Here is a 19,276-nt window from a genome sequence, read left to right as displayed (position 1 = left end):
AGAACAAGGTTGGCATTATTCTTTTTGTAATGGCAACTATCCCCTTAGTTCCTAGTTTTATGAAATCCACACTCCAACATATGGATCCCTAATGTACATGTACATAAAGAACTGAAAAGTGGCAAGTGGTAGGAAGGTGGCAAGTGGTAGGAAATAACGTATGCCAAACACGAAAGTGGAGGCATAATTTGTAAACTGGTGGTACTTCTCCTGTGTCACCATTTGTAGGACTGTGACTTGAAAACGTCACACTGCTATTATTTTAATTCCGAAAAGTATGCCAGCTGATTGTCTAACGTGCAAGCATCACAGGAGTGTGCACAATAAATTGTGCAAATGTTCCGTTCAACTCTTGCCTGCAATTCGCAACTGCTAAATGCCAGTTGTTGAGAACTGACCATAAGGTGAGATTCTGTGCTACCGCTGTTTGTTTAGAAGTGAAAATAAATGGCTGAACCCCTTCAAGAACACAGACATGGAGCACCCGGTGTCAGCTCTCTGAGGAGTGCGCCGGGTAGATGGGCTGAGTCTCCCCCCTCCCCAACCCCCGCCGCAGGTGCTACCCTGAGACTCCTCTCAAAAAGTGCACCTTTGGGAAAGGGAGGGGTCGGGACGGTGGATGGAAGCCCCTGGTGTGCCAAGGTAACATGCCTGCTTCTGTGGGCCTCCAGGTCGAGCATCTGACAGAGTCCCACTGTCTCTCAAGGCCAGTCTCTGGAAGGAGCGTGTGTCCTTTCTCATGAGGATTTACTGACAAAATTACCTACGAAGGCAAGCCAGATTCATGTATCTACTAAGGCCAGCCAGGGATGAACAGGGATGCAGTGCTTTCAGTCCTGGCCCCGCTGGCTCACGGTTGGGGCAGGGGAAGAGCAATCCAGGGCACACAATGTACAACGTGTAACGTCACTCTTTATTATGAAAATAAAATGGTGATCATGAGTGGGGCGAATACACAGAGCAACTGGCTCTTTGGGTGGTTATGTCATGTGGCCTGCAAGTTAACGTTGGCTTCCTGGTCAGCCAGGCCTTAGGCTGGTGAAAAGAGGAAACAAAAAGGATGTGAACGAAGACAAAGAAGACATCGAAGGGCTCCTTTTAGGAGATTTGCTTGAAGGCCTCCGCGGGGATCTTGCCCTCGGTCTAGAGAAAGTAAAGAAAAGGAGTTGGGATGTTAGTAGAGCCAGGTGCCCTGGGTTCCATCCCCACACTACCTGACCTCCATCTTCTTGGCCCTCCTGACGACCCAGAGACAGGTGTCTTTTACCCACTTGATTCCCAGACCTCACCTGGAGCATAGTGAAGGCCTGGCCAGCTCTAGCATAGTTCCACTCATTGTCCTGAAGGCACCTGGGGTGGGAGAAGAACAGGTGCTCTGCATTACTACCCCAGGACAGACACGCTGACTATGCGATGCCACCCTTAATCTATGTTACCTTTTTGCTGGGTCACATGTACCAATATGAGCACTATTGTAACAATGAAAAAAGGCCTAGGGAAAACCAAAACGCCTATCTCTGACATTAATGCCCACTAGAATTCAAATCAGAAACACAGGGGTATTCAAATGAACAAGGGCGCTTAATACATATTAATAAAGAAAGATGTTCAAGAAATAACAAGTGGAAATTCAATAATACGTTTCTTTTTTATTGATATATAATGTACATACTGTAGCAGTCACCATTTTAAGGTGTACAATTCAGTGCTTTTAAGTCTATTCACAAGATTGTGCAACCATCACAACTATCTAATTCCAAACTATTTTTATCACCTCAAGAAGAAACTCCTTAACTGTTAGAGATCACTCCCTGTTCTCCCTCTTCCCCAGATCTTGGCAACCACTACTCTGCTTTCGGTCTCTACGGATCTGGCTATTCTGAACACTTCGTATGAATGGAATCATATAATTATGTGGCTTTTTGTGACTGGGTGCTCTCACTTAGCACATAATGTTTTCAGGGTTCATCCACGTCATAGCATATATCACAACTACATCCTTTTTGGTGGATGAATAATATTCTAATAATATTCCACCGTATGGGTGTACCACATTATCCATTCATCAGCTGAAGGTCAATCCGTGTGTTTCCATTTTTTTGGCTATTTGGAATAATGCCACTACGGAAATTCATGTGCAAGTTGTTGAATGGGCATATATTTTCATTTCTTTTGGTATACACTTAGGAGTGGGATTACTGGATCATGTGGTAACTCCATGTTTGAGATTTTGAGGAACTGCCAAAATCTTTTCCCCAGCAACTGCTCCACTTCATGTTCCCAGTAGTAACATGAGATTTCCAATTTCTCTGCATTCTCACCGACATTTGTAATGTTTCCTTTTATGGACTAAAGCCATCGTAGTGGGTATGAAGTGGTAACTCACTGTGGTTTCGGTATGCCTTTCCCTAATGACTAATGATGTCGAGAAGATTTTCACGCGCTTCTTGGTCATTTGTATATCTTCTTCGGAGAAACATCTATTCAAATCATTTCCCCATTTTTTAATTGGGTGGCTTGTCTGTTTGTTGTTGAGTTGTAAGGGTTCTTCTTGTCAGCGATGTGATTTGCAAATATTTTCCCTTGTTCCCATCAGTCAGTTTTCCGCTTTCTTGTTAGTGTCTGCTGATGCACAAAAGCTTTTAATTTAGATGAAGTCCAATTTACCTATTTTTTCTTTGGTTGCTTGTGCTTTTGGTTTCATATGTAAGAAATGGTTGCCTAATTCAAGGTAATGAAGCTGTACGCTTACAGTGTTTTACAGTTCTAGCTCTTATTTTAGGTCACTGATCCATTTTCTGCCAGTGTTTGCACATGATGTGAGTTAGGGGTCAAAATTAATTGTTTTCCAAGTGGATATCCACTTCTCCCAGCACCATTTGTTAAGAAGACTATTTTTTTTCTCCACTGGATTTTTTCAGCACCCTGAAAGATAATCAACTGGACGCAAATACGTGAGATTGTCTGTGGACTCTCAATTATATTCCATTGATTCCCACGTCTGTTCCTATGTCGGTACCATACAGTCTTGATTAATGTAGTTTTGTAGCAAGTTCTGAAATCGGGAAGTGTGAGTCTTCTAACGTTGTTCTTCTCTTTCAAGATGGTTTTGGCTGTTTGGGGTCCACTGCATTTCCACATGAATTTTGGGATTACCTTGTCAATTTCTGCAAAGAAGTCAGTTGGGATTCTGTCGGGGACTGCAATGAATCTGCAGATTGTTCTGGGTGGTACTGCCATCGTAATGATATTAAGTCTTCCAATCTATGAACGTGGGATGCCTTTCCACGTATTTAGGTCTTCTTTAATTTTTTTCAGCAATGTTTTGCAGATTTCAGAGTATAAGATTTGCGCTTCTTCTCTTAAATTTGTTCCTACATACTTTATTCTTTTCAGTGCTACTGCAGATGGACTTATTTTCTTAATTTCATTTTTTTGGATTGTCCATTGCAACTACATAGAAGTACAAATGATTTTTGTATATTGTATCTTTCAACCTTGCTGACCTGGTTTATCAGTAGTTTGTTGTGGTTGATTCTTTCAGATTTTACAAATGGAAGGTAATGTCATTTGGGCATTATGCCATTTAAAAAAATATTTACATATACCAGTATAAAAGCATGATACCTTTTTCATAGGCCCACTTTTTTTGGAAGCAAAATACCCAGATAGTTATTTTTCCAAATTGCATGTGAGTTTCCATTACTCATTCCTCTGATGTCCCAACGCCCCCCATCCCCATGTACTCCCAGCACTCACTTCTGAGACCACTCCAGTTTCATCCCAGACTGGGCAGAGAAAGCCTGCACCATTTCCTGCTGCTCCTGGGAGAGGGAGGGCTCAGAGCTGGAGGAGAGTGTGGACACTGGGATGGAGAAGGCACTCTGAGTCTCTTGGGGGCTGGCATCCCTCACAAACAGCTCGTCATTCACGATGCACAGACTGGAGGAAAGAAAAATGCTCCCTCAAACTGGACAAGTAGATAACTCCACACCCCCAACAACAGGATCCTTCTTAACCACCGCCACTCAACAACCAAATTCCTTCCATATCCCTAACTGTGCCTGCCTCCCAGATTTTTTGGCTGGTACCCTCTAACCCTCCCACAGAGTCCACCTTTGGAGAGACTGCCTACCAGCTTCACTAGATTTTTAGATCCAACCCCAACGCATTTACCCTATACAACAGCCCAAGGAAGTGGATAGTCTTATTCCGATTTTCAGAAAAAGGCACTGAATCACAGAGTGGTCGAATAAGTTGATCAAGGTCACACAGTTTGTGAGTATTGGGGTGAGGAACAGAATCTGTATTCTGACTCCAGGGCCCACACTCTTAAACACTAGGCTAGACTGCTCCTTGGATCTTCCTGTCGGCCTTCCACAATATTGAGAACACCCGGAGGACTGCACCCACTACATTTCCACAACACTGGCCCCAAGCTTGGATGGGTGCTCCCACCCACAACACAGCACTAACCTGGAACTGCTGCCAGGGGTAGCAATGAAGGTCCGGGTGAAGGCGAGAACAGAACCCTGAGACTGTCCTTCCACTTCAAAGACAACAAACACCACCACCTTAGAGTTGCACAGGCTTTAACATGCTCACACGGTGATCCCCAGTCAGAGTCTTGCTTGACACTCACACAGAAGGCGGGGGGGCGGGGGGGCGGGGGGCGGGCAGACCAGGACAATTGTTCACTTGGAGCCAGGCGGATGTGGCAGGAATGGGGAGGGCAGCAACAGGAACAATCCGCTCCCAGTGACAGGGCCCCTATCATGTGTGGGGCCCTGTGAAAACCACAAGTTCACTTAATTCCTATTTCACAGTAGCCCAAGAGATAGATTATTAGCCCCATTTTGCAAATGAGGAAACTGAAGGGTTAAGTAACCAGCACAAGTTCACAGAGTAAGGACCTGGGATGAGAGCTGTCAAACTCCACAGTCTGTGTCCTTAACGCACGCCTGAGCTGTGCAGGGCAGACAGGCATGGGCCTAGGTCAGATCAGGGTGGTTTGAGGGCAGAGTGGGTGTGGGAAAACACGGAAGAAAGAAGAGGAAGGAAGGGAAAGGAACGAAAGCAGGGAAGCTGGGGGAGTTCTGAGAGGGAGCCCAGCCAGGGGGAGGGAGCAGTGGGGGATCTGGGGAGGGGACTATACAGACACTCACCTTCCTTGAAAACCCCATTGACAGAAAAGCAGAGCATCCTTTCCTGAAAAGGAAGCGCTCAGGTGCTCAGGATCCTCCTTAACCTCCTACCCACCTCTGGCTCTCTGGGCCTGCCCAAGGGAGGAAGCAGGTGCTCACCGTCTGGCACCACATGTCCACCAGGATGGAGCTGAGGTCATGCTGAGTTTTGGGCAACGCACTGAGGGAGTCCACAATGTCACGTTTTGTGCGCCTCAGCAGTTCCCCCTTCAGGTCTGTAGAGGAGAAGAGAAGCAAGGAATGGCAGGGTGGGCGGGGCAGGGCGGGGGGCTACCACATCCTGGTCCTTGGCCCCTGTGATTGTTCCCATCACACCCCCTCACTTTGCCCACTCTTCCCCATCACACACTTACAGGGGTCCTTGAGTGTTTTCATATTCCTGCTATCCTCAAAGTACTTGCACAAGCTGTTCCTAGGAGAAAAAGAGGAGCAGGAGTGGGTGGTCCGGCCAGTGCGGGCATTTCCAGGAGTTGGCCTGTGTCTGCTGGGGAGACACACAGCCCCAGAGCAGGGTCTGAGCCGTGATACTCACGGGGCTGAGTCCTTGGGGTCGAAGGGAATAGCCAAGGAGAAGCAGGCCTCATCGTGGTAAGCACCAAGGAGACCCTGTCGATCTCCAGAGTCATAGATCGAGTAATACCTGTGGGGAAGCAGTGAGGATAGGCTATCTCTGTGGCCTGGGCCCCAGATGAGACTTGAAAACTCCCATGAGCTGACCTGTGCACGGGTGGCCCAGCCTGTCTCAGCCCTCCCCTTCCTCATGGTCCCAGGGATACTCACTGCTGCAGGAATTGCAGGACTAAATGCTTTAGGGTCTCAGATCCAGTAAAGTTTTCCTGAAATCAAAAGACAATTTGGATCTATGCGGTGGACAAAGCCTCCCTTACAGCAACCCAAATCTTGCTTGGTCCTTCTTCCTCACCTTGCAGGGTTTCATTGTCTCAGAGCTGTCAATGTCAACAATCATTGGTGCGGATAACTCTTGGCCGTCCTGGAGAAGGAAAGAGGAAGTCAGCAGTGGAGACCAAGGAGGTGGAGCTGGATGACCGATAAGATGAACATGCCCAGGGAGACAAGCATCAGAGGCCAGGTGGGAAATGGCCCTGGAAATTCCAGTGGGTGGCTTTCTCATGGGGTGCTGGACATCTCTACTATTACATGCAAATGTGTGTGTGGGGGGAGGGGGGGGGCGGTGGCGGCGGGGGGACACATTTTCCAGGGAGAATATTCTTGTCTTTTTCAGGAATCCACGCCTATAAAATGGATGAGGGTCTGATACAAGCATGTAATCTAGGCAAGACCCAAAGGACTTGAGGGCAGGCGTGGAGGTCATTTTCTTGAGTAAGAGGAGACAATGATGACGGTATTATACATACTTACCAGGCGTAACAACTTGGGGAAACAATCCCGGATGGCACTGTCCAAAACCAAAAATTGAATGAAGTGACTGACAGTTCAGGGTTGCACAGTCTCTCTCCCACTCCCTCTCACACTCCTCCCTCTCCTTCCTCCTGGTTAGCTTCCATCTAGACTGTCCTGACTCCCTTTTCTCCAGTGCCACAAGAAGCAGCATTGGGAGCCCAGGCTCCAGGGCTTTCTTCCCCTCCCTCCTTCCCTCCCTCCCCTTTGCCCAAGTCACCATGGAAGGCTCCGCAGGGAGCAGGAAATGGGGTGGGAGCCCAGGGCTCTGCTACCTCACTGGCTGTCCATCAACCTGCCTGACCAGGCCCTGGCCAAGATCAGGTCAGCCCTTAGGGATGGCCCAGGATGCTGGGACACGGAGGTGAGTGAGGCCGGACTCAGGAGGCAGGAAGGGGAAGGCAGAGGGGACGACAACAGAAACGGGGTGAAGGTAGGGGAGGGACGGATGGGTGAGACATAGGAGAGGAGAGACGAGGGAGAAACAGGATGCAATGCAAAGGGAAGGGAAAGACTCTCTACCGCGGAGGTGGAGTTCAGGGAGGAATAGAGGAGAAAAGGGCTCCCCTGCTGCAGCCCTTTCCCTCACTGCTCCCTGGCTGGCCCTGGGGACCGAGGCAGGAAAGGAAAACATGCGCCTGTTGGGCTGGGGCCCACTGGATGCAGCTGGAGCCTTCCTTACCTGTGTGAGCTCAGTCTGAGCTGGGCATGGGAAACAGAGCAGCCACGGGGACAGGAGACCTTCTCCCGGGAGGAGTGAAGAGTCAAGCCCCAGCTCAGCATGGGGTTCAGAGTCTGGGGACCCCCTCTCCAGACCACTGCATTCTCTTCTGATGGTCCCTGACTCCTGTGCCCCTCCGTGCTGATGCCTTGACCGAGGAATGCTACCCATCTCGGGCTACCCAGGGCTCCTCTGAGGGCCCAGGCAGGACGATGTGAGGTGTGGAGGGAAGGTGGGGAAGTGCCCTGAGAGGCCTGTCCTTCTGTCTTCTCAACCTCCTCTGCCCTCTGCCTTCCACTCCTGCCTCAGGAACGTGGCCCGCTTCTGGCCCCTTGACTCAGGAAACCCAGGTTTCTCCCCAAGGAGGGCCCAGCTCCTGGCATTGGGCCAGAGGAAGAGATGGCATGACAGCAGCCACCCAGGGCCCCAGCCCTCAGTATGGGGCAGGGAAGCCCCCATGCCAGCCCAGGACAGGTGGGGGGACCTTTTTGGAGCAAGAGAAGGAGAACCCCTCTCGGGACAGGGGAGGGAAGCCCCATATCAGCATGGAGGCAGGAAGGCCTGTCTCAGCATGAGGCCCCGGACTAAAGGACTCTTCTCGGTCCAGGGCACCAGCATCTGAATACTGCTGGTCCTGGGGAGGTGGGGGAGCCACACTTCCTGGAGCACACTCACAGAGGGCACACTGGAGGAGGCTTGGTGGAGACAGGCGGGAAACACACCCCAGAGCAGGTGAAAAGGGGGCCATGTCAGAGGAAGGAAAGGAGACCTCTAAGCACAGATGAGTGAGTGACACAGAGAGAGGAGTGTGTGTGTGTGTGTGTGTGTGTGTGTGTGTGTGTGTGTGTATGTGTAAGAGGAGAGGTTTGTGGTCCTCCCAGAGGACCAAAGCTGCTTCTTCCTGCAGAAGGGCACCTTCAGACACAGCTCAGTCACCCAGGGAGCAAAGGTGCCCAGGAAGGGTGACAGGGGTTGCCACTGACCTTACATAGGCGGACTGGTCCGAGAAGGTGCTGCACAACGGGTTCCCTTCTAGCCATAGCTCTTCGAGCTTCAGCCCTTTCACCTTGCCCAACTCCCACACCGACTCCAGCTAAGAAAGATGGGGAGGAAACTGGAGAAGGAGGGCCAGGGAAAGAGAGACACCTGGAACCCTGGGTCCCGAATTCCCCCAGTCCTCACAGTCACCCACAGGTGCCACTGCCTGCCTGTTGCCATTATCCTGCTGTGTCCTGCCCTCCACCCAAAGTTGATCTGGTTCCCCCTTCTCACCTTATTTTTGGAGAGGTTCAGGGTCTTGACTTTGGGAGCCTTCTCTATAATGTCAGAAAGGCCATCCAGCTGGTACAGTTTGTTGTTGCACAAGTTCAAAGACAACAGCTTTGGGTCAAGAAGAGTTAGAGTGGCGGCCACTATCTTGGGCCTCAGAGACAAATCTGCCCTCCACCTTATCCCTTCCACCCCTCTAACTAAATACCAGCACTGAGCCTAAGGCTTCACCTCAGGGAAATTTCTTTCAATGATCTTCAGGGTGGCAGCCATGCAGTTTCTTCGATTCAGGATTATATCAATGTCACGGCCCACCAAGTCTTGAAGAAGCCAAGAGAAGGGAATTGGAAGGCTGGGAGGGCCCTGGCTGGACCAGAGCCAGCACCAACCCCTCTCTTAATTGCCATTCCTAAGTCTCCCTCCCAGGCAGACCTCTCTGCCCCCGCTTGTCTTAGAATTGCTGCTGTCAGCCTTACCTGGGTCAAAGCGGAGATTCTGGAGATCAAGAGCTTGCTGGGAGACACTGTACCGTTTGTTCATGGTCAGCTGCAGAGATAGAGATGAAGACAGAGGCTCTGGGGCTCTGGGGCTCTGGGGCTCTGGTGGTGGTGGTGGTGGTGACAGGGAAAGAGGGGGCCAGGGGAAGAAGAGATGGGTCCAGGAAGTGGACATACAATGATCCTTGAGTCTGTATTACCTTTAGCATCTCCATTTGGCCTGGCTTCAACTTATTCTTCACAGAGTAGGGCGCAGTAGAATGATTGACAAATATACATATCTGCAGGGAGGCAGGGTGGTAAGTACCAGGACCTCTAATCCCAAAGAGGATGACCAGCCCCCTGGCCTGTCCTCCTGCCCAGAGACTAAGTACAGGGCATGCCCTCAGCACACACCTTTTGGTTCTCGTCATCGCAAATCTTATAACTGACATCCTTCAACGCGGAGGCAGCACTAGCATCCTCGACAAAGAAGCATGCCCGATTTCGGACGTAGTGGAACTACAGGGAGTGAAGGCAAGAGCAACAGCGTCAGAGGCCAATGGCCCCTGCTGAGCCAGGCCTCTCCCTGTCCCCCATGCCCACTCATCTGGCTTCACCATCCTCTCTTACATCAACCGGAGTGAAGGGGTCACTGCAATGGCTCTGGATTGAATTCATTAGCCACGCCTTGTCATACTTTATCCCATAAGGAATCTAAGGGTAAAAAGAAGAAATAGGAGGGAAGGGAGAGACAACATGGAACTAAGGATGGAGAACAGAACCAACCAGCTGGGTTTTTTTTTTCTTTTTTTCCAACCTTCTACTTAGCTTAGACTTCTAAAGAAAGGACCGCTGACATGATTTCTTATTTTTGTGCCAAATATAGATGCCCTAAACCCCCTTTCCCCCATTCCGAAGCTCTCCTCCAAATAATCAACTTAGGGTGTTTTAAGTGGTCTTCCTTCTATCAGGTTCCAGAATAGTCTACCTAATGCAGACCCCACCAAGATACTCACCGTGACCTTAAACCAGTTCCTTGTGTAGCCATCCTGTGTGTTCTGACTCATTTTTCTCTCTGGAGGTTTTCTATTTCTCCACGTGGTAACACAGATTTCGTCTTCACCATGCCATTTCACTCTTCTTTCGCATCGGATGCTATAAGGAGTGCTGTGGGGAAGAGGAGAGAAGGCGGGTATCCATTAAATCTAAGAAAGTCTTCTATACATGTTCCACTCACTGACGCCAGGGCTACAATTAGGATTGCTCAGCCACTATTCCACTTCCAGCGTTCTTCAGTTCTCTAATGACAGAAGAAAAGGAAGACCACAGAGAATGAAAGGGTTGCACAGTCCCGGGGGCTGCTACGTGCAAACCAGGCTGCCTGGTCACTTACTGTCTTAGTTGTTGGTCCTTGTGGACATCCCTCATCTCCACGCTTCCATCATTCTCCTGGCAGTGTGAAGGCGGGCGCTCATACCCACCATGTTCATAATGACAGTTCCTCTTGTCAAAATTATCCCGGAAAGAACTCCCACCTTTCTTTCTTCCTTGAAAAGTGCTACCATGGTCATGGCATTCTGCAACTGAGAACAAAAAGACAAGTTTGAGACACATCAATGGTCCACTTACCATGTACCACGTCGTGAGCTAACTCCATGGTAGGGCTGGCAAAGTGCCAACCCGCCACATAAGCCCCAGAAAACAAACTCCTCTGCCTGTCCAGATACAAGAGCCTTATCTCACAAGGTGGCACAATCAGGGCAGGAATCTTGGGAGAGGAAGCAACTGTGTTGAACCTCCTAAGAAATGGAGCAGGAATTATAAAGAACAGAGGTGCGTGTGTCCATGGGTTAGACTAGACACCAGCCACACACCTGGAAGGGGTCCTAATCTTGCCTTCTCTCAGGCTTCTCTAATCTAACAACCACACCAACACCTGGGAGACAAGCTCTCTCGCACCTCCCACATCCAATCCCCAAATGCATTCTGTGAACAATCAGCAAGCTATACTTCTTTGCCGGTGCAGTACAAGCTTTAATGACAGGTGGGTCTGATGTAACAGCTTCCCAAGCTGCCCTCCTGCCTCCAGCCTTGCCCTCAACAATACTCAGTTTGAAATATCCAGAGCAAGCTTTCTTTTTGCCCAGCCCGAAATGCTTTCAGCCCAAGAGACAACTCTTCCTAAGCAAGTGACAGAATTACTGGAAAGAAAATCAGCAGATACTGAAAACCACTACAGTAACAGGATGTAAATGACATAAATAAAACACCGTACCCAACACACTGTACCCAACAACAAAAACAAGAGCATGTATGTTTTTTCCCCCTCTACTGTCTTGTAGCATTCACGAAGGTAGACCATCTCCCAGACCATCAAACAGACCTCAACCAATTTCAAAATGTACACCTTGTCTCAGGGCACTCTTACGAATAAAATTTCGGTCACTGCTGACCTCTGTGCAATGTACCGATTATGGCCAGGCCTCAGATGAACTTCTGTAGGGGGCGTCATTGCTTTCACTGTGTGTGACCCACTGTCAGGACAGTCCTGCTCCTCTTGACTGCTGGGACTTTCCCTGTGTGCCATTAGAAGTGAAATTAAATGTGGGCAGAGCATCAGACCTAGACATTCCTGATGCTTGGTCCCTACAACTTGGAAGTAGGGCTGGAGTGCTCTCTTTCTCTCACACTCTACATCCAACCGATCAGGATGGATGTATCTTCTCTTGGCTCTACCTTTAAATATATATCCAGAGTCTGGCCACTTCTCACCCCCTCCATTGCTACCTACCCTGGCCAGGTCACCAACATCTGTCTCCTGGATTATGCTGCCTTCCAAGTTGTCCTTCTGCTTTTGCCCTTGACTCCCCTACCATCTATTTTCAACACAGGAGGCAGAGTGATTTTTTAAGGCATAAGTCAAATCTTGTCATTCCTTTACTCAAAATCCTTTAACCAGGGTTTGGAGCCCATCAGTATGTTAAAAAGTTATGAGTCCATAACAATATTCAACAACAACAACAACAACAACAAAGACCCCTATTGGTGACATTTGGAGGATGTCCAGAAACCAACTCATTTTCATGAAAGTCCATAAATGAAAGGGAAAACAATCAAAGATTAAAGTGAGGGTTAAGGGCACACGGTCAATATATGGAGCACAGGAAGAGTCAGAGTCATTTTTGAGAACACACGTTACTTCAGAAATAACGTCACTGAGGGGAAGAAGGTGTAAAAGTGTAAGCTAGCCAACAGCTACAGCTACAGCCTCAGGCAAGGCCTTGTGTTGGAAGAGAGCACATGTGATAAAAAGCCACAGAGGGAACGGACAGAGAGAGATGCCGAAGACAAAACACACACAGGCGCACATCCACTTGCTGAACTCTGGCATCTCAGCACAATCCCTGTCTCGCAGTTGTGCTGCCAGAATTACGGGCGATCTCAAGAGTGTTATAAAGCAGCTAGTACTTCTCACCCAGACCGCCTGGGTTTCCCCTCAAGCCCCACCATGTACTGGCTGATCCCCCCACACAGACATAGTAGTGAGTAACCTTTATGACATCACGTGCGTTCCTACTCATACTTCCTGTGTTAGTTTGGAATTCTGCCTACATCACTGCCATGCCACTGAGTACATGGCATCAGCATCCCTGCTACGGCAGGGAAAGAACGGGATAAGAAGAAAACCAACCCTTGCCCAGTGGCAACCAACATCTCCTCAGTGTTGGGCAGACTCACTAGGTTTCTCTTGACCTCCTCACAGAAATCCCATGAGAATTCCATCCACAGTCCCTTTTCAGATCATGAATATTGGGTTCACAGATGTTGAGTACAATTCCCAGCCAGGTAAGTGGCAGAACAGGAATTATGTCCTCACGTATATTGGTCTGCCTCTATACCCTGAGTGCTCCTCCAGAGACTGCACTGGTTCTCCCTTAAATGGCAAGCTTTCAGGTCTCATCGACAGATTTTTTTGTGAGCAGGCCAGGGATGATGTTTTGTGCTAGTCACTCCTGTTGGGGTGGGAACCAGGTGTCTTGGATAAGGTAGAGATCTCTGTCTTGGACCAGATGGGTGTAGTCTGTTTGGGTCATGGGTTTTCAGATTACGAGTCACTTTGGGCTGGTAGTGTCTGGCATAGAATAAGGGCCTAATTAATATTTGTTAAATGAATGCATTTGATGTAGGTTTGGGATCATCGACAAAACCACTTTTGAGAATACATCCATCTGAACCATTTCTACCAACCTCTATTTATATTTATTCCAGAGCTATTCGGGCTGCAGAACTATTTCATAACCCGACTGCAAAACTAGAACAAGTTAATTTTTTCTTCTGCAACATTAATATTTTTTCATTAATGTATCCTTAGAAATAGAACTGAGTACCTCCCTGCAGACTGTGGCTAGAACTGCAGCTTTGAAGATCTCAGAGAAGGAGGCTTTTGCAAATAGTGCTGACAGAAATGAGGAGAGGCGTTCCCTGAATCCAGCAGACAGAGCTTTCTGGACATCTGGTCTCTGTAGGAAGAATGTTCTGGACCTACAGGCATGTTGTGTTCACTCAGCCTTGTGACAGACAGGAAGCATCATCCCTGTCTCAGAGAAAGGGAAGAATGTGTGGTCTGTGTGTCCGTGTTGCCCACGCGAGCAAGTATTAGTGTTTTGTATTACGTGCTTCTACAATTAGGTTACAGATACATGTACTCCAAATCATGTTGGTAAACACATTGCCACACAACACTGGATCCCACTGCACATTTCTTTTCCTGTGTTATGTATTATATATGGCCAAATTTTGTTTCTTGTTCAGAATATGCCTTTTAGTGCTTTTTTTCTTTTTTACCTCTCGGTGTTTTAATATTTCAACTGATAGTTTTAAAATAAGAAAGTAAGAGAGTTCCCTGTACACAAAAGTAATGGAACAATATCCACAGGTTGACCAGGGTTACAGAGCACCCCCAGCAGGGGTGGCCAAAAAACCCAGTGGTACACAGCCAGGGCTTCAAAGTGGGTTTAAGATTTTGAGTCCCTGCTCTACAGTTTCCCAGGAGAAGCACACGAGTACTTTTAAGCATAAAGTGATATTTTCGTAAGGATTTTCAATGATATTTACACCAATACCTACTTCCACTAACCGTGTGTGAGTCTAATTTTCTACAATATGCCTAACCATTCAGAAGTCATTCTTACACTTTGATCCAGACATTTCACTTTTCGAATTTATTACATAAATCACTCTGTCTAAATATATACATATAATTATACGGCTGAGGTTCTTTGGGACAGAAGGATGACGGGACCAGAGAGTGGCTGATATTGTCAAAGGGAGAAGTAGAAATGACTGCCCTTGCAATGAAGTAGACATGGCAAGGAAAGGGCATGAGTACCTGACATACAGGGTGAAAAGGCCAAGGGATGGCTGTGTGGGTCAGAAAGAAGAGGGTGAGTACACAGAAGACAAAGAAACACACATTGAAAACACCTCCAGGGAACTGAATTCATCCTGGTGATATGCTCCCCTCTGAAAACCCTCCTTCCTTCCTGTCCATGTACATCTTGTCTGTCTGTCCCTGTTACTTCACTTCAAGTTGAACACCAGAGAAACGGTTCCTACACAGTCCGAGAAAAGGAGAGATGGTATAGGGCAACAGGGTGCAATGATGAGTCTCTTGGACAGAAGGCTGGAGTCGGGACACTGGTTCCAGAAACCACACCCATCATTGCCCAGCAGACTTCGAGTGGGCCCTGTCGTACTGCTCATTTCAGCCTTGACACAGAGTCGCACATTATTGGTTATGGGCCTAGGATTTGAGGTCAGATCCATCAGGATTTCAATCCTGGTGCTAAATTCTATGATCCAAGGCAACTAACTGACCTCGCTGCGACTCAAGTTCTTTTTGCTTGTTTTCCCCCTAACTCAAAGATAGTAACAGTTTCTACCTCATGGGCTACTGTAAAAATTAAGTGAGTTAACACATGGAAACACGTGAAAAGCACCTGGAGAAATGCCCGTGACCTAACAAGCACTATAAATAAGTTGTCTATTACTATGTCGAGAACGTAGTACAACATCTGGCGTTTACTGAGGGAGAAATACGTGTTAGTTGCATTCGTTGTTATTGGTCCTCCTGGAAATGAAAAGGAAAAGAGATGAGTGAGTGGCATCCGGTTGCCATGTCAGCTATTAATGTATTTTACAAAGCGGCAGTAGTAAAACAGGGCAGCCCCGGCTCCAGTGGGGAATCATCTGACATATGGGTTAAGGGAACCAAAATAGAAAGCTCAGAGCATGAAACAGGTTATGTGGAAGGATTCAGTAGGGAGCTTAAGTTCCCGTTTCCGATCTTTCAGGAAAAAAAAATGTATTATTATGCAAGAAATGTTTCAGGTTTAAGTGGCAGACTATAAGCAACAAGGGAGAATACTCGTCACACCACATGATACAAAGGGAAAGAAAAACAAAGTCAGGTTATAAAACTGTATATTACAGTATGATTCCTCAGGAGAAAATATTAATGAGAAGTTGTTTTCATTTGTAAATATAAACACAAACAAGTCAGGGTAAAGGGACACGTGAGAATGTCAACCACGTGTAGAAGTAGGTGGCTGGAATGCAGAATGGTTATACTTTCACACCTACGCTTTATACTTGTATAAGAGGATGTTTATGGCTGGGTCAGGGTTTTGTCAAGTGCTTGGGGAGAAACACTTTTCCTATCGACCCATATACAGCATAATGGAAACCGTTTATTACTGATAATCAGGTGTGAATATCTTCTCTCTGATTAATAAGCTAACCTCACTTTTGACGACTCATTCAACTTCTCCTGATCCCAGGTTCCTTATATGTAAAAATCAGAGATTAGGGCTAGCTACCACCTCAGTCAAGATATAGAACATATAACACAACCCAAAAGGTTTCCAGTCGATCTCCTCTTCATCCCTTGGCTCCGTGCAAACATTGATATACTTTCAGTTACTATATATTCGTCTTCCTGTTCTAGGATTTCACACAAATGGACTCGTACATGCTGCACCCCTTTGGGTCTGGCTTCTTTAACTCAGCGTAATGTTTCTGAGACCCATCCGTGTTCTTGACCTTTCCTTGCTGAGTAAAAGCCCCTTGATGGATATACCATAATTCGTTCACCTTTGATGTTGTTTTAATGAAGTTTCAGGAGGAAGTGAAAGGAGATCCTTGCCTTCAAAAAGCCATCTTTCTTGGGCAGTCTTCTGTTCTTTTATAATAGACACAATTTCATCCTTTATCACTCCTTTGTCTCTCTGGGGAAATATTATCTTAATGTCTGTTTCAGCCTCTTCCATTTTTTCTGTTCCCTCAGTGCCAATTATTGGATTTGTTGAGTTTGTGCCATCCCTTCCTTGCTCATCCTGGGTTGTGGCTGTCTTCTGCAGAGGAAGCTCCACTGCTGAATCAGCCCTGGGCTCACAGACACTTAGTTTTAATCCATACCTTGCTCTGGCCTTGCCGGCAGTTTAGCTTCAAGCCGGACACAACCTGTGGTGGCCCCGGCTTTACCACTGTGTTTTCCCATTTCCTTTCTCTTTGAAAAAGACAATCTTCTCTATGTCTTACATGGGAATCTTTATTTCATATTTTCCAGTGTAACTATGTATTTATTATTACTGTAATATTATCATTCTGAAACCACAATTATAAAATTTTAAAATTAAATATTGTAAAAGGTTTGCATTCTTATCATTTAAATTGTTCAAGCAGTTCTCAACCACGATTACACATTAGAGCCACTTGGGGACACTGAGACAATTCACTAGCACCAGGACACACCCAGAACAATCAAAGCAGAACCGTGGTTAGATCCAGGCAACCACATTTTTAAACTCTCCATGTGAATTGCAGTGTGCAACCAAGGTTGAAAACAACTGTGTTAAAGCCTCAGTTTCTGGCTTATGCTTGCCAGAGGATCCTACCAATAGCTGCCTCCTCATTTTGCTGACTTCCCACTCAGCACCATTTTGGGGACCTAGTGAGTCTATTAGCTTAGAGGTCAGCAACTTATTAGCTTAGAGGTCAGCAACTATGCCCTGTGGGCCAAATCTATCCCAGATCCCCATTTCCTTCAAGGTCTTTTGCTTGCAACCAATTTTGCTGCCAAGTACTCTGTTAATCAAGGTCCCAACTTGCCTATGCCAGAATTCACTCTAGTTCTTTTATACAAACAAGATATCTCTAATAAAATATATTACATAGCTTACAAAAACTCTGTGAGGGCCAGAAAAGCAGGCCTGGATGCTGCACAGCCAGGAGAAGTCCACCCACGTGATGGAACTGCTACAGCTGAAATACCACTGCTGCTTGCCCGTTAATTGACATGCATGACAGAGACTGAATTCTAGAAACTCTGCAATGGCTGCCGCATGAAAACTGGAGACCTCCCTCATCACAGGTATTCCACCCCACATATGGCTCCCATGTTATTCAGTTCCACCTCTGAGTCTCATGTTGGCACATACGCTTGATGCGACAGATATCCCATTTGGGACCCTAACTGCAAGGGACTCTGGTAACTTGTATGTGTGTGAGAGTGTATTTGTGTGTGTGTGTGTGTGTGTGTGTGTGTGAGAGAGAGAGAGAGAGAGAGAGAGTGTGCGCACATGCGTGTGGTCATGTGCATGTGTGTTTCCTTTCATGTTCCAACTTTCTAGTCTCCACAGTACAGGAAAGTATATAAGAATGTTTAAGAGTGTTAGAATAGTTGCCAAGTAAGCAGATTCATCGTATATTTCTCAAGACATGTTTTCTGTTGTAAATGGTATATTTACAATAATGATGGTATTTTCTTTGTTACAATGGTTTGTGTATATTCGTCTTATATCCAACAAACTTGTTAATCTCCATTATTAATTTTAATTTTCTGTAGCTTCTCTTGAGTTTCATATGAAGGTAGTCACGTTGACAGCTTTATTTTCACTTTTATACACGTATTAATTTATGTATGTAGGCATGCATGTATCACAGCTTACCGCACTGCCTAGTATGACATATGGCTTACTGCACTAGACTCAGTACGACATTGAACAGAATTCGTCATACCAGTCATCTTTATCCCTTTTCTGATTGTAAGGAGAATACTTCTAATGTTTTACTATTAGGGGTGGTGTCTGATGGGGTCTATTGTTTTGATACCCATTGTCAGTTTAAAGAGATAGCTTTCTATATTACCGATCTGCTGAGAATTATTGGTATTGTTGTTGTTCAATCCCGGTTGGTTAATTTATTGCACACTTTTTTTTTTTAAACTGTATCTTTTGTGGTATTTGTCCTGTCCTCCTCCCTTTATTCAGCTAATGTGTTAGATTACATTATGGATCTCTTAAAATGTTAAACTCAGCTTGCATGCTTGGGATTAAACACAACCTTGTCATGCTGTATTATCTGCTTTACCCATTGTTGGGTTTAGTTTGCTATTAATTGATTTATATTATTTGTGTTCATGTAACTAATTCGGCTTGGCTAGTAATTTTGCCTTTGCAAGTATTCCTTGTCAAGAATACATTGAATAAACCAAGGTTTTCTATTCCTTCAGTTTGGAAAGTTACATATATTTTTTCCCCTGGAATTCACCTATTTAATCTAAATTTTCAAATTTTCACATCCTTTTCATAATGTGATCTTTTTCAATCTTTTCTGTCACTGTAAGTGTGACACTATCTTCATTCCAAAAGTGGCTGACCCGCACCATCTCGCTAATTTTCTCTGCCCATGTGGCCAGAGATTTTGTCATTATCCTGCGCTTCTGAAACACTGACATCTAGCAATTTTGTTCGACTCTCTCACATCTGTTTTCACTTTCGTCAAGGTAGGCTCTATTTTTTTTATCATTTTTCCTTAACATAGCGGAAAGACATGGGGATTATTCCATATTAAGTAAATGATCAATGAAAAGTCCTTTCATCTACCACCTGGTTTTATTTTTATAATTGAATACAATGGATATTCAAATATCCAATACATTCCCTCATTTGGAAAAGACCTCTGGCTTATCAATGCTGGTCTTTTTAACCAGCGCCATCGTGTCTATTCAATTAAACTATCAGATGATTAAGGAAGAGGGCATTGCATCATTGATGTAAAAGAATTTTTACTATAAGCTTCCTTTAAGAGAAGAGCAGGCAGCGTAGAAAGAAGCAGAAAGGACA

At 46.2% G+C, this 19,276-nt stretch overlaps 1 protein-coding gene across 5 annotated transcripts in view; it reads right to left on the bottom strand.

Moving 5' to 3' along the window:
• Positions 1-892: 892 nt before the first annotated feature.
• LOC129024333 (nuclear RNA export factor 2) overlaps positions 893-19,276 on the bottom strand; it is a 72,670-nt gene continuing 54,286 nt past the window's right edge. For 3 of the 5 annotated variants that reach the window (XM_054471306.1, XM_054471304.1, XM_054471305.1), the window contains 20 exons: positions 10,486-10,675; positions 10,109-10,259; positions 9,723-9,806; positions 9,507-9,611; positions 9,311-9,391; positions 9,090-9,159; positions 8,845-8,933; positions 8,617-8,724; positions 8,328-8,437; positions 6,585-6,621; positions 6,127-6,195; positions 5,985-6,040; positions 5,737-5,844; positions 5,558-5,616; positions 5,304-5,419; positions 5,166-5,208; positions 4,477-4,549; positions 3,760-3,942; positions 1,290-1,350; positions 894-1,143 (listed from right to left, as the gene is read on the bottom strand). In XM_054471306.1, coding sequence (XP_054327281.1) covers positions 1,099-1,143; positions 1,290-1,350; positions 3,760-3,942; positions 4,477-4,549; positions 5,166-5,208; positions 5,304-5,419; positions 5,558-5,616; positions 5,737-5,844; positions 5,985-6,040; positions 6,127-6,195; positions 6,585-6,621; positions 8,328-8,437; positions 8,617-8,724; positions 8,845-8,933; positions 9,090-9,159; positions 9,311-9,391; positions 9,507-9,611; positions 9,723-9,806; positions 10,109-10,259; positions 10,486-10,675 — 1,838 coding nt within the window. In that variant the 3' untranslated portion in view covers positions 894-1,098. Of the gene's footprint in view, positions 1,144-1,289; positions 1,351-3,759; positions 3,943-4,476; positions 4,550-5,165; positions 5,209-5,303; positions 5,420-5,557; positions 5,617-5,736; positions 5,845-5,984; positions 6,041-6,126; positions 6,196-6,584; positions 6,622-8,327; positions 8,438-8,616; positions 8,725-8,844; positions 8,934-9,089; positions 9,160-9,310; positions 9,392-9,506; positions 9,612-9,722; positions 9,807-10,108; positions 10,260-10,485; positions 10,676-12,452; positions 12,606-19,276 lie in introns of those variants that run through there. The other 2 variants (XM_054471307.1, XM_054471303.1) reach the window with 2 other exon arrangements.

This window comes from Pongo pygmaeus, chromosome X, assembly GCF_028885625.2.
Source record: "Pongo pygmaeus isolate AG05252 chromosome X, NHGRI_mPonPyg2-v2.0_pri, whole genome shotgun sequence".
Lineage (NCBI taxonomy): Eukaryota > Metazoa > Chordata > Mammalia > Primates > Hominidae > Pongo > Pongo pygmaeus.
The sequence above is the reverse complement of the archived record's forward strand: the minus strand, read 5'-3'. Positions and strand labels throughout refer to the sequence as shown.